The sequence below is a fragment of the Plecotus auritus genome (assembly GCF_963455305.1).
Source record: "Plecotus auritus genome assembly, chromosome: 6".
Classification (NCBI taxonomy): domain Eukaryota; kingdom Metazoa; phylum Chordata; class Mammalia; order Chiroptera; family Vespertilionidae; genus Plecotus; species Plecotus auritus.
The window spans coordinates 37,779,308-37,795,284 of record NC_137773.1 but is presented as its reverse complement, the minus strand read 5'-3'; the positions used below and the strand labels follow the sequence as shown (position 1 = coordinate 37,795,284).

The window sequence follows — 15,977 nt, the reverse complement described above, 5'->3', positions numbered from 1 at the left end:
CATTTAATGAAACCTTAGAATCTTATCTTTAAAATCCTTTTTGGCTTTTCTATACTTTTAAAATCTTAAAAGTTGGTTACCAGCACCCCCAAAGGCTATTATTTGCTGCCATTCTAAAAAAACAACCCCTATATCTCATTCTTAATTTTCTTTAAAGATTTTTCACCTGGTCTTATCCATTTCTCATCTACATGTCATTTTTAAACCTTAGTAGTGCCACTCTCAAGCATCTGCAATGTGTGGGCCCTACAGGTGGCATTTGTATTAAAGAGGCCATCCATGTCTTACCAGATTAATAGCACAAATGAAGTGTGTACCTAGGCTTCCTTCCATCTCTTTACATTTCAATCAGGTGTTTGCCAAATGGACAGTCAATTTAAATGTCCTTCTAGAAGCTGCTTTGAAGAAAGATATGCAAAGAGCTACCTTTCAGATAAAACAGTACACCATAATGCTATCATAGTATTTCTCCCTTAGTCACCATCAGTAGGACCTTTTAACAAAGACATGATTTCAGATCATGCTAAGTAATGCCTCTATTGTGCCTGTCTCTAGTCAACAGAACTATAAAGAACTCTTAATATGTCTATGTTACAATTACAGTGCTTACTAAAACATTTAGTTTCATGAAATCAAACCAAAAATTCATTCTTCTCTGTCTTCCTGTTTTTGAAATGTTCTAGCAGGAAAGACAACTTGAGAGGCATCAAATTCAGATCTACATAAAGAGCCACTAAGAACAATATAATTTGTTATACTGTATTTTTCCTAAAACCTAGCATGTCCTGATATATAGCAGTATGCTTTTTTTCTGAGTTAATATGTTTGCTTTAAGTGACAAGTATAATATATGATCTTAAATGGTTTCAAGCTAGTAATTGTTCACTTACTGCTATTTTGAAAATAATTAAGAACAGTATTAAAATATTTTCATATAATTACTTTTCATGAGTATTTTCTCTATATTATTTTACTGCTTAAGAAGTATTACTGTTTTCATAAAACAATACAATTTAATTATTTTATTTGCTAACACCATACCAGTGAAAACGTATAATAAAAACATAGCTCAATATGTCAACTATTTAAGGAAATGAGGCAATACAATAATACATTCAAGAGTACATTTAAGAGTATGATCTCAGAAAAGTACAGCAATAGCCATAACCAAATGATGATTCAGTCTTAAGACAGTATACTTCAAATGCATTGCATTTTAAGTCTATAGATTATTATGAAGGTTCAAACCCTCTTAGAGGCAAATAAATATTCCTTTAATTGAAAAACAAAATGGGCATGAGATTGGGCTTTTTAGATTGCTTTGTAGTTCTTATTTTTAAAGTTAAAAAAATAAAAGAGCACAATAAAGTTCACTTACAATTCAAAACAGAACTTAAATTTAATAACTAGATTAGTTCAATCTTAAAAGAAAATAACAATTACTTACTTTGGAGGCCCATGGCTGAAGACAATTGGCATAACAGCGAACAAGAAAAGCCATTTCCTGGGCTGGAAAGGGTAGTTTCCTTTTCAAACCAGAGCCACACCGATGAGTATGCTGACAAAATTCTATTAAGTTTCTTTTTACAAATCATATACCACTTGTAGTGTTATTTATATAAAGGCAGCTTCTCCAAATCCCTTTCAAACTGAAATCAGCTTTCAGTAGCTTATAGTATTGTTCTAAAAACTGCAACAATTTTCATCAAAATGTTCACTTTAAACAAGCAAATCACAGTAAATCAAGATGTTTATATTTCTGGCTCAGAACACACAGACATACACATGCTACCTCAGACACCTGGCACAGACATGCAGTGGTAACACAACAGATAATAATGTAACAATGAAAGCAAATAAGGCAACATGCACCAAATCTGGGTCCTGGATTCTGAGAAACCTTTCCTCTCTATAATACAGCTTTGTCTTTTCTTCAACTTATTTCATTCTGTAGAGCAAGCACTGCAGTGATTCTTCTGCATCAGAAGCAACCAGAACTCTGTATCCTTAAAATGAAAGTTTCTTCTTTATATTCTTACCACCAGAGGTTAAAAAAGAAAAAAAAATCAACCGTTGAGCATATGGTAGTTAGAAGACGTATGCTCTAACAGGTTTGTCCTGTAGCATGCCTGAGAATCTTCAAAATTACAAATTTCTCTTTTCACATTCACTATTCACAGCTCTGCAGTACTGCTTTCTTGTTTTAATGCATCACTAAGACAGAACTGTTGATCTAAGTCTGGCTTTCTGGTTGAAATTTATATATAATATGGTACAAAAACACTACATCTTTTGCTAAAGCAAGACTGTATGTTAGTGTCTTAATTCCTACTGTCCTTGCCTGTTTCACAGCAGCTCCCTAAGGAGAAGCTCCTATTGATTCTATGCTCTGCAGTAAGATGAAATATCTAATAAGAAGGAAAGAGAGTGGGAGGAGAATACAGCTAAAAGGATGACATCACCTGTATAGAAAGCCTTCAGAAACTGCATTAGATCAATTGGCTACTGTATCTGCAGATGCAGCCCAAAGAGCAATTTATTTTAAAAAAGCACACACACACTCTTCCGTTAGACATGTCAGCAAGCTAAATTCTATAAAGTAAAAAAAAAAAAAAAAAAAAAAAAGGTTTAAGCACCTCTCTATTTCACAGTTTTAAAAATCCATTTTGGTTTTTAATTCTGTGTATTGATACATGGCTTATTTAAGAAGCCATATCACCTAATATTATTATTCAAATTTAACATAGTATTATCTTCCCAAGGGAAAATAATTAGTTCTGGTAAGATACACTTGCATTGCAAATACATAAGGCAGCCTAGATCTCAGATGTCACACATGTATTTGTAATACTACTAATTCAGGACTTTCTGCTTGCAAAATTTCCTATTTATCAAATAGCTGAACTGAAAGGTAAAACCTTCAGGACCACTCTAAATTAAAATTAAAAATATCAAAAACCGGTACTAAGATTTGTATGTAAATAGTACATTTAAATGGAAACAATAGAATTTCATTTTGTAAAGGAAAGCTGAAAAAAAAAAAAAAATCACAGGCACCACAGTCCACTTGCAGCATGCACCAAATCCTCTGAGAAAGAATGATCCATGTAATATGGTACTTTCCTGCAGCCCGATGCTCAATTCCTAGAAAGAGACGGGAAGCCACTACAACTCAGAAAGAACCAGAGAAGAAAATGATAAACCCTGCCTCTAAATTGAGCTTGGGCTAGAAGGAAATCTCATTTTTTCTATAAAAATAACATTAAAAAACCTTTAATTTTGCCACACCCTCTCCAATCTGAAAACACAATTCCTCTAGTACCCACCCTTATTCTTCATGCTTCTGCTACAAGGCTACTCCCACAAAGAGTTTGCACTTACAGTTGTAATGGTGCCTCCCAATGGTCAAAAGAAGACATAGTTTCCAATGGTACAATACAGTTAGTACACCTCCAGGTAGCAAAATTATGAGAATAACAATCAATGAACATATCAAAGTAATAGAACAATTTTTCTGTATTCACCTAACACTATTTTGGGGGAAAGAGGTTTGCAACCTAAGAGGAGAAATTACTACCTGAGTATTACAAAGGACTCCACTGAATGCCATAGGAAAAAAAATCTTATTATTGGAGAAAATTTTTCAATAACCCCACACAAAGTATGAGTCACTTTCTGAACAACACTATGACAATGTGAATTAGGTTGCTACTTACAAGACTAGAATTTACTTTGGTAAAACTAAGTATTACTCTGAACAAAGACAAATTATAATTTAAAAATATGTGATCATTTTTAATTTAGGTTTCCATAAAACTTAAGACTTACTTGTTTTCTGCAAAAATTTAAAAAGAACACCCCAAATTTGCATTTATGCATAAAACTAAATCTCATAAATAAAATAAGCATGACTCTGGTTTTCTAAAAGTAAAATAAACATGGAAAATATGTACAGGTTGATTTTCAAGCACCAATGAACGTTTTTCAACTTACCTAATTTAAATAAACTACAATGGGTTAGAATGTCAACAAAATATTAAACATTCAAAAATAAATTAACTAAAATTTAATTTTGATAACTCATTTTTTAAAATAGAAAAACAGTAAGTAGGCACTTTGTATGCAATGAAGCCAAACATTTCCTAAAGATAAATTTCTAAAAGACTAGCGTTTTGTACATAAACATTAGTAATATAACTCAAAAACATTTTCCGTTTCAGTGTCAGACAGTAATTATATTCATGTATAGTACCAATAGGATAAATTACAACCAAATCAAAAAGCAAAATCCTAATGGGCACCTTTGCCCCTTTTTATAAATCATGTTGATAGCACACAAAGGAGGACCTCAAGCTGAGCTAGCTTTTCTTAGCTGCTTCAAAAAACTGCTGCCCTCTTGTTGAAATGCAATCCACTAATGCCTTATGTTAGAACTAGTAGTAAACACCAACTCAATAAAGGAACAACTCTTTTTCTTTAGTTTGGCCTGTGAGGATGACATCATCCTTTTCCTTGGTCTACCTATTGTCTCATAGTATCTGCCATTCTAGGGAATTATAAGGTGAATCTAGCATGCAAAATCTCCCTATGCAACAATACCATGAAATAAATAACAGGCTAAATTCTATGTTCAGCATATGAATCCACTACCACTATGATAATACACTCTCAACCATAATGCTTCTCCAGAAACAATGACTTAACCTCTTAATTACTGAAGGAAGAAATAAAATGTCTTTATAAGAGAACAGCCAGTAATTTATCAAACAACTAAAAATATATGATTAGGTGAATAAATGATTTTCACTCATCACTTTTAGAATTTTATCTTGATCTCATTTCATTATCTTACCAATTCAAATGAAGTAACTGTAGAGCATGCCCTCCCTGATCTACACACTGTCCAGGAATCATCACCACAGGATAACTATTTAAGAATATATTCTTCCTTCCCAAAAGAATATATTTCCTCTGCATATAAAATGCATGATGCACAGCTACAATGATGAAATCTTTAGCTTTCAAAAGGTCTTTTACACTACTACAAAATAAAGCAATCAATTTATGTGGCTTTGCAATGTTTCAAACCATTACAAAATATTTCTATAAAAACATAAATACTATATAGTTAATAATTAAAATGTTAATGGAATAAATTATTTCTAAATAAAAATACAGAGCAAAACATTTGAAATCATACTGTATAGAAAGCCCAAAATGGGTTCTGATAGTTACTAAACAATAAATATTTCTTTTATTTCAATAAATAAACACAATGAAGAGGGAAAAAAGATCATCATGAAAAAGGTTATCAGAAGATATATATTCTAGACATTATGAAAACCAAAACCCAAAAATAATTAAAACCAAGTTTGTCATAATCTCAGACATAGTCACAGTTTTATTCACCAGCACAGTGAAATATAATCAAAATTTAGAGAAACCAAACCAAAGGGTGAGGAACAACAACAACAAAAATATGTACTTTTACAAAATAAAATAAGCAGGCTATTCATTTCTGCATTTAGTTGTATTTGGTCTTTCAAGTATAAACTGTTATATGAACTGATTTATGTAATAAAAATACTTTAATCCTTTTGGAAAATGAATGAAACTTTACAATAATGTCAGAGGTAACATACAAGCTCTTATGAAGAATTACAGCAAGCTTTTCCACCCTTCCTGTCCCATCTCCCTTGGTTAACCTGAACATATGAATCTTTGTAGATATCAGAATATGGTTAACGCTAATTACGAGTGCCCCTCAGGAATCCTGCTTTTAAACTGCATCCTATCTATTCCTTGGCCTTTCTAGGGAAGCCAGAGTACCAACACTCTCCCTCCTATTCTTCTGCAAAGAACAGTGCTGCAGTACACTGTCATCTCTGTGCACTAAATGATCAGCACCATGCTGTTGAAAACCCTGTCAAACCCACCAGCAGGACACATATGCACTATGAAATATGATCCATCCTTAGGGAGTTATCGAGGAAGAAAAAGCAAAAAGGGAGAGGGAAGCCTTCATCATCAACTAAGGTGATGTAAGCTTCTATAATTAGAATCAGTGAAACTGAAGGAACAATAAAAAGCACCACCTTGCTCTATTTTCCAACACTGTGCGGTTGTATCAAGCATTTTTCATTCACTCACATACACACATAAAAACAAGAATACACTATGCATATATAGTAATCAGTCATGCTACATACTATGGGCAAACCTAAAGTTTTAACATAGTGTATGGTTTTCTTCAATAAATAAAAGCTGCCCAATAATTAAGACAGAGCTATACATAAATATGACTGGAAAAAGAAATCTCATTTTAAAAAATTAAACAACTGAAAACACTGTTTCTATTTGTAAATTCTGGATTATATTAGAGATTACCTTCACATCACTTCTCTAATTTTACATACTGCATTTTCTAATACTATGGAAGCCAAATGCTGAACATAGCTTATTAAACAGATAACGAATCAAACTAAAAGGCAATAACAATCAGCATTAATTTGTTTGCTATGTCTGAGTGGTTATTCCCCTTACAACTGGAATGCTCTTGCAAATCATTATCTTTGACCCCTGGTATACATTAGTATCAGAGTTGCTGTAAACAATCTTCAAAAGGGCCTTCTTTAGCAATTATTGTGTAAGGTATTTCAAGTACAATAAAAATCTTCCTAATTCTGGTTCCCTGGGCACATCCATATGAATCAGTGTCACCTTTAAGGGATGACTGACCCAGACAACCATAGCGGCACATCCTGCCCTTCTCCTCCTAACTCTCCTGAAGTTCACACGGAGTAAATAAGACAATTTTAAATAATGACTACCTAGAAGTTAACAATACTTATGTAGAGTCTTAAAAGTAATTTTAATATTCTTAATACAGTAACTTAACTTCTATGAATCAATCCTAAGGGGGGGGGGGGAGCCAGTCATATACAGATTTATTCCTACAAGTTGTTTGTAATAGGAGAAAAGTAGGAAGGTGCAGGAAAATATCTTGTTACACTAACACAATATAATACTAATATTAAAAATAATGTTTAGGGAAAAATTTAATTGTATGGGAAGAAGGAAGTCAGGATATATAACTAAATATTCAGCATTATCTAAATTAGGTAAAAGATCTGAATTAAGCACGATACTACGTTTCAAAAAATCATTAGCAATGCTAGCTATCTCTGGTTTTGAGGATTACAGCAAATTTATTTCCTTCCTAATATTCTTCTATATGTTTTTACATTTCTACAATAAGCATTCTACTTCACAATTTTAAAAAATCTGCTGTAGGCAGGCATTTGTTCTACTTAGTTTGATTACAATCTCATCCCTTTGCTTATTCTCTGTCCATTTGAATTAGATACAAGAATCTCCTATCTACAGTCCACGTATTTCCCAAAAGACAAATGAGAAGCAGAATTCTCCTAGGAGATGTTAGACACACATAAATAAAAAATAAAAAAGTCCTCTTCTGTTGTAAGCACCATAATGAATGCACCTGTCCAAGCACTCTGGGTTGTAAATACTAGTAGAGTGAGAGGAAGCTGCAAACTCTCAGAGTTGGGGCTCCAAATTTCTCAGTAGCTGTCTATCTAGTCAGCACTCACTGTCTTATATACGAGTTAAGATCAGCAAAGCCTTCCTTTAGAAGTGATAGAAGATTGTTTATTCACTCATCCTTTCATTCTACAATATTTACCAAACAGGAAATAAAACTGAGAACAATCAAGACCCATCAAGTTCACAAATACAAAATAAAGTTCACCTTGTTGACAGTTTCTTCATCAATCAGTGACTATAACTTACACATGCCAAATTGGAAATTCTGATAATAGATACAAACAGGAGTGTTTGTACCTCCTTCATTCTGACTTGAGTAACTGTTTAAATTATTTGTTCATTGGTGCTCTGCTATGGTCTGAATTCAAAATTCGTATGTTGAAATCCTAATCTCCAAAGTGATGGTGGGGCCTTTGGGAAGTGATTAGGTCATGAGGGCCCTGGGATTGGGATTAGTGACCTTATAAAAGAGACTCCAGAGAGCTCCCTAGCCCTCTTTTGCCATGCAGAAAAGAAGTTGTCAGTCTATATATAAGAAACAAAAACAAAAATCCAACTTATTATCTAGTTTAATTCCCACACATGATGCAGTGACTAAGGGTCTTACATATTCCTTAAAATAGCAAGTTAGTGCTTGAGAAAGAACCTGTATCATCTGATTTCTAGCTTAATATCTATTCTATCACCTCAAACTGAGGCTCTGGCTCTTATAAACCTACCCCTAATTAAGGGTATTACTTATCTGCAACTAGTTTCTTTGGAAGTCCAAATGGGTTGTCCTTAGACAAATGCTGGGACACTGCTATGATCTGAAGGTTTATATTCCACGAAAAGTCGCATGTGGAAAAACTAATTCCCAAGGTGATGGTATTAGGAGGTGGGGGTCTTTGGAAGGTGATCAAGTCATGAGGAAGAAGCCTTCATAATTGGGATTAGTGCCCTTATAAAAGAAAACCTATAGCGCTCGCTCCCTAGTCCTTTCCACCATGTGAGGAGACAGGAAGAGGTCAGCAGTCTACAACCCAAAAGAGGGCCTTTATCAGAACTCAGCCATGTTGGCATCCTGATTTCCAGCCTCCAGACTTGTGAGAAATTAATTTCTGTTATTTACAAGTTCTTGAATCTGTGGTATTTTGTTATAGCAGTTTGAACAGACTAAGACATTCTTTAGGAGGAGATTTCAATAATCACATGTTTGAAGCAAAGTCCTCTATTTTCCCATGAACAGGTTGGGGGGTAGGATTGTATTTCTTAGTACAGGAATGGCTTGATTAATAAGACATATAGAATCCATGAAAGCAAACACATTTTGCTAAAAACTTGAAGATGTCACATCCATGGTCAAGTGAAATATCTAGCCATTATTCAGAGTACTAACATAAAGGTGGTTAAATGATCTGGTCTTAGTAATCAACTCTTAATTCAGCTAGACTGACAAATCTGTCTTAATCTCTCCAAATACGCTCTGAATCCAAACAAAACATGGAGCACTGCAGGAGAGCAGGGAACATAAGGTGTAATCCCAGAAGTAGCAAATGAGAAAGAGCTCCTTGCTGCATTAGTAATTTGTGAGCCTAAAATGAAACAGTAGAGTGTCATACCATGCCTACTACCTGCCATAGTATCCTAAAACAATAAACTAGAGCAGTAATTTTCAACCTTCTCATCTCATGGAACACATAAACTAATTACTAAAATTCTGCGGCACACCAAAAAAATATGTATTTTTGTTGATTTGACAACAAAAAAAGGATATAATTTTGATTCATTCAGAATGAAAGGCTATTGTGTTAGTTGTTGTCATTTTTTAAAAATGACAATCTGAAGGAAAAGAGGTCAGTGTCCCTAACTAAAAGATCAGGTATTGCATGTTTTAAAAATTCTTGCAGCACACCTGCTTAAGAACACTGAATTAGCCAGTTTGGCTCAGTAGATCGAGTGTTGGCCTGAGGATTGAAGGGTCCGGGTTCGATTCCAGTCAATTGCACATGCCCAGGTTTGGGGCTTGATCCCCAGTAGGGGGCATGCAGGAGGCAGCCGATCAATGATTCTCTCTCATCGTTGACGTCTCTCTCTCTCTCTCTGCCCCCCCCGCTGCCCCGACCTTTCTCTCTGAAATATATTTAAAAAAAAAAAAAAAAAAAAAGAACACTGAATTCAAGGAAAGAAAATATATTAAAAAAAGGGTGATCAAAAGGAGCCCTCTAAATTTAAAACCATGACTCATGATGCTGCCATGGAAATCACTCTTTCTAGGTGTCCCTTTGGGAAGTTGTCAGGGGCTATGGTGGAGAAAGAAAGGAAGATGGCCAGTAGCTCATCCTGTGCATGAGAATATAGAAACTACCACAGACAACAAGAAGAAGGTATGATTTAGTCTACTGAGAAAATTGGAATATAGTTAAGAGAAGATAGCAAGAACATCAAATATCCATATTATTTATTATTCAAAAATAGAGAAGAAATAAAAATAAAAATATTACAACAGCCCAAAAATAGCCATCCACTGTGAATGCCCTCTTGAACCATAAATATACTAGAGGCCCAGTGCATGAAATTCATGCACAGGAGGGGGGGGGGTCCCCTCAGCCCAGCCTGCACCCTTTCCAATCTGAGACCCCTTGGGGGATGTCCGACTGCCAGTTTAGGCCCGATCCCTGGGTTGGGCCTAAATCGGCAGTCGGACATCCCTTTCACAATCTTGGACTGCTGGCTCCTAATCGCTCACCTGCCTGCCTGCCTGCCTGGTCGCCCCTCACTGCCTCTGCGTGCCAGCCTGATTGCCCCTAATTGCCCCCTCTGCTGGCCTGGTTGCCCCCAACTGCCCCCTCTGCCGGCCTGGTCACTCCTTACTGTTCCCCTCACCCTGCCAGCCTGGTTGCCCCCAACTGCCCTCCCCGCGGGCCTGGTCGCCCCCAACTGCACCCCCACCACTGACCTGGTCGCCCCCAACTGCCCCCACTGCTGGCCTAGTCACCCCTAACTGCCCCTCCCCAACTGCACCCCCACCACTGACCTAGTCTCCCCCAACTGCCCCAACTGCCGGCCTGGTCGCCCCATGCAGCCTGCTTGTTCAGGCGTTTGGTCATCCCTCACTAACCCCCCTGCCGGCCTGGTTGCCCCACGCAGTCTGCTTGTTCAGTCATTTGGTCAACCCTCACTAACCCCCCCCTGCCAGCCTGGTTGTAGGCAGCTATTTTGTGAAGGTCAATTTGCATATTTATTTTATTTTATTTTTTATTATATAGGATGGGTCATATAATAGAGTTGCATCTTATTGGTCACACTACATAGTAAGTATGCACCTTATTGGTTAATTCTTGGTACCAGAAATCCTTATACACAAGAATAGGCACCCGCTTTTTAAAAAAAAGTCACTATGGAGCAAAAAGGGTAGGTAATTACTACTACTATTTTTTTCTAACTCAATCAAAATCATACTTTTTTTTAAAATCAGATGGGCTAAAAATGTATTTTTTGGTATGCCGCAGAATTTCAGTAATTAGTTTGTGTATGTCGAAATATGAAAAAGGTTGAAAATCACTGTACTAGACTATTTCCACTTGCCTTAATTATCCATCCTAGTCATTGAGTATTGTTTCCAATAACCTTTTTGCTATTTCTAAATATCAAATACACTCTCCTCAAAGATCAAAGCTCTGAAATCACTGAGAAATTTGGAGACATTTAAATCTGTTGCAAGCTCAGATAGGAATACCCAAAGGAGTTTCAAAAATGTTATTACTGTAATAGAAGTGCTCTTTTTAACATTAAAAAAAATTCACATTAAAATTATGGTTCTGCTCTAGCTGGTTTTGCTCAGTGGATAGAGCGTTGGCCTGTGGACTAAAGGGTCCTGGGTTCAATTCCCGTCAAGGGCACATGCCTGGGTTGCGGGCTCGACCCCCAGTTGGAGACATGCAGGAGGCAGCCGATCAATGATTTTCTCACATCATTGATGTTTCTATCTCTTTCTCCTTCTCCCTTTTTTTCTGAAATCAATAAAAATATATTAAAAAAATTAAATTATGGTTCTCATCTTTATGCAAATCAATGTATGACAAAACTATGAAAATATTTTATAAGATTAGAAGAAATCATCATTTTCAATCATTCTAAACATTCAGTTAGAAAATACATGCAAAATCCTTAATATTTACAAAACCTTTGATGTACAGTTTATATACTAATAATTATGATAAAGAACACAACAGTAACAAAAGCTTCTGTACACCTTTAAGCATTTTGACCTTCAACACTCTAGCAAGAAAAAGTTGATGATGGTTTGCAAATGAGAAAAGAAACTGTCAAATTTCTACTGCTGTATAAAAGAAGAAATGGCTATTTCTGATCTTTCTCTCTGAACTGCTGACAGAATAAAAAAAATAAAGAAGTCCATAAGTAGCCATAAAATCAATTCTCTACTAGGTGGTAAATTATCAAATGTTTAATTAATATGAAATAAGATTTTTTTGCTACACCACATCTTTATTCAGACCAACTACCAATATGTAGTAATTGGCCAGATACATAGGTTTTACGTAATTGGTTAAATTAACTATAAGCAAATGAAAATCACTTAATATTGCCATTTTCTACATTACCTGAAATATATCATCTAGAAAAAACACACAAACCTATTACTTCAAGAAATAACACATGCAAGTAACATGACCAAAAATACTTCTCTAACCCATTCTCATAGTTAATAAATGTTTTATTTAAATTTGAATCAACTTAGTTCTCCCCCTCCTTCCATGAAAAGTCAAATTCCTGATGGATGACTACCTAAAATTTGCTATATAAGCCTTCACATGCAAAACTGCCACTCTTTCTTTAAAGTAATCAATAGACAGAATTCCAAGCAGTGTGCTATTGGTCTTTCTGGTCCACTCAGGAAACCAGCATATCCAAGAAGACAACTTTCAGATACCAAAAAACTTGGGAAGAGAACACACTAAAGTTGAGACTAGAATAAGAAAGCAATTAAAAACATACAAAAGCTATACAGTTCAACTCCTATAATAAAAATAAACTAACAAAGTGGAGACAGACTCATGGATACAGAGAATAGACTGACGATGTTCAGAGAGGAAGGGGTTGGGGGCTAGGTGAGAAGGGTGAAGGGATCAAACAAAGAAAAAAAAGAAAGAGTAGTAGACACATAGACACAGACAACAGTATGATGATTGCCAGAGGGGAAGGGATGTTGGGGGAGGTAGAAGGTAAAGGAGGGAAAATGGTGATGGAGACTCGACTCGGGGTGATAAATAATACAATATACAGATGATGTATTATAGAACTGTATACCTGAAGCTTGTATAATTTTATTAACCAACCAGAGGCCCGGTGCACAAAATTCATGCACCTGGGGAGGGGGGGTCCCCTCATTCTGGCCTGCGCCCTCTTGCAGTCCGGGAGACCTTGGAGGATATCTGACTGACGGCTTAGGCCCGCTCCATGTGGGGACATCCTTAGTGCTGCTGCGGAGGCAGGAGAGGCTCCCGCCACCACCGCTGCACTTGCCAGCCGTGAGCCCAGCTTCTGGCTGATTGGCGCTCCCCCTGTGGGAGCACACTGACCACAAAGGGGCAGCTCCTGCGTTGAGCACGTGACCCCTGGTGGTCAGTGCGCATCATAGTGACAAGTCATTCCGCTGTTCGGTCAATTTGCATATTAGCCTTTTATTGTATAGGATGCCATCCCAATAAATTCAATTAAAAAACACCATTATATACTCTAACTCATACAAGGAGAACAAAATACCATAAATTAGAGATACTTCAATTTAGCAATTCTAGTCCTTGAAATTTTTTCTCAAGAAACCAAGATATGGGCAAATATAACCACATACATTTAGCACCTTATTTTTCTAAAATAGAAAAACTAGAGAAATTTAAATGACCTAATATTGGAAATGAATAAATAAATTATGGCAATTATTATAATGGAGTACCATGACATTATTAAGACAATGGTTACATAAATGGATTGTGAGATTAATCAAGTTTTAATTTAGGCACATTTAAAACTGACACATATTACTTGTGCAGTAAGGCAAAACTTAAAGTGTAAGCTTAAATTAATTAGTGATGGGGAAATTTATTATAAAAAATAAATTATTAAATAAGAAGAGTAGAAAATGAATTTTGTATGGTCTGAATGCAGCAAAACAATTTTGGTACTATATCATGTTATTGTTTGTTGTCAGAAGTAGAATGTACTGGATCAGTAAAATTAGGCAAATGCGACTAAATCCTTAGAGCTGCCTTAAATTTAACACTTATTCCAGTACAAATAACTTCCTCTATAAATAATCCTTTGTTCCTAACATTAAATAAGTAAATGTCTGTTTCTGATATTCAAAAGAACTAAACATACCCTCAGGAATTTTGCTGTGATCAATCTCTAGACTGCTTTTATATTTTGGGGGATCATGACTCCTTTGAAAACTGATAAAATACACCTGGATTTATTCTTTAAATTATCCTTACTTCTTGATTCAACTACTTTTCCATCTAAAATGAAGTTATCTACAGTTACAAAAACTAAAGATTTCTGAAGAAACAGCTTATGTTCCTTCTGGTGTTATACAAATTAATATTTCATCTATTTTTTCAATATTTGCATGTGAAATATACCTTTAACACCACTTGCATGTTTCTGCAATAACACATTAAGTATATCTGTCTCACACCTCAGGAAAGAATTTACTTTTTTTTTTCTTTTGAATGCCTTAGAGCATTATCAATGAGTCTAATGCCTGAGTTTCCAGGACTCTACTCTATATTCCATTCAGGCAATATAAAGACAAGAAAATCCACAAATATGTCTAAAAAAATACAGTAAGATTATTTTTTACATTATTTAAACAGAAAATAAAAACTAAAGCAAAAACAAAACTCTCACCGGTAGAGTATTTCTAACCAACTCAACAGAGCAGAAGTATTTTTAAAAATTATAGATATATTTACCAGCCCTAAACTTTTAAATGTAGAGCCCAAAGTGTTGATATTACCAAAATATATGTAAATTAAAGATACTGTATATGAAAATTAAGGAAGAGCCACAAAATGCTCTTAAATATACTCACAGAAAGATAACTGTTAATGTCCACATCATCAGTAATGGTTTGGCGCTCTCCTTTATAGTTAATTTTCCGAAATCTTCGTCGAGACTGCCTGGCAGGAATTTCTCTTTGGAGTATATTATCTTCATTATCTTTGGAATTCTCTACCTGAAACACATGTTCATATTCTTGATTAAATATCCAATTTTTCCATATTACTGACAGTCTATGGAGTCTTAACAAGCTCATAAGGAGGCTTCATTCACTTCTTGCAAGAAACTGCCTCAAGAAAATGGTCTGTATAATGCTCATGAGTTCAAAAAAGATTAAAGGTGACATCATTGTAAATATCTGGAGACCACAGTTTCCTTCCAGGAAATAGTCTCTCTTGCTCACACAAACATACTCTAAGTAAAGTCATTTACCAAAAATGAAGACTGTTAACTACACCTACACATTCAATAATTATAACTTCTTTGCTAGTCTAATTACAAGCTGCCTGATCATATACATATTTTATTTAGTGAACAACCAAGGATTTTAGTTCAGTGAACTTATAAACACTAATGTATTAGTGTTTGGTGTCCATCTTAATGTATGACAATAGCCAAGAGTGAGGCTGGCATCTTTTAAGGAAGAAGGAAAAATTAATATGTATTGAAGGCATAAAATGGGCTGGTGTGCCTATACATTATACCAGTGGTCGGCAAACTCATTAGTCAACAGAGCCAAATATCAACAGTACAACGATTGAAATTTCTTTTGAGAGCCAAATTTTTTTAAACTTAAACTTCTTCTAACACCACTTCTTCAAAATAGACTTGCCCAGGCCGTGGTATTTTGTGGAAGAGCCACACTCAAGGGGCCAAAGAGCCACATGTGGCTCGCGAGCCGCAGTTTGCCGACCACTGCATTATACTATTTAGTTCACACAACAGCCCTGTAAGCAAGTATTGCTATCTCTAATTTATAGATGAACAAAGTAAAATCCAAAGAGATTAGTGATTTTCCAGTCTCAGAACAGTAATACTTACTAAAAGTGAGTTGGAATATAGGCCTATCTCTATAACTTATGCTACGGACACAAGACCACACTGCCTGTCTAATCACAGATTAAATCATACTTTTTAAAACTTACTTTTACAAATGATATGTCCTAAAGCATACTTTATTATTAGTTTCGCATCCAATAAGTAACAATTTCCGTTTCCACCTCCCCAACTACTTTTCCTACAATGCTCTATCTTTTGCTAATATAAAAAATGTCCCAGTCACCCAAGTATGAAATTTCATCAACATTTCCAACTCTTATCTTCAGTTGTTTCTTAGAACTTGTCAATTCTTT

At 35.3% G+C, this 15,977-nt stretch overlaps 1 protein-coding gene across 13 annotated transcripts in view; it reads right to left on the bottom strand.

Annotated features, from left to right (window-relative positions):
* Positions 1–15,977, bottom strand: part of RAPGEF6 (Rap guanine nucleotide exchange factor 6) — a 182,498-nt gene that overhangs the window by 110,619 nt on the left and 55,902 nt on the right. For 10 of the 13 annotated variants that reach the window (XM_080672863.1, XM_080672875.1, XM_080672872.1 and 7 more), the window contains exon 6: positions 14,657–14,800. In XM_080672863.1, coding sequence (XP_080528989.1) covers positions 14,657–14,800 — 144 coding nt within the window. Of the gene's footprint in view, positions 1–1,447; positions 1,527–3,381; positions 3,451–14,656; positions 14,801–15,977 lie in introns of those variants that run through there. The other 3 variants (XM_080672873.1, XM_080672874.1, XM_080672867.1) reach the window with 2 other exon arrangements.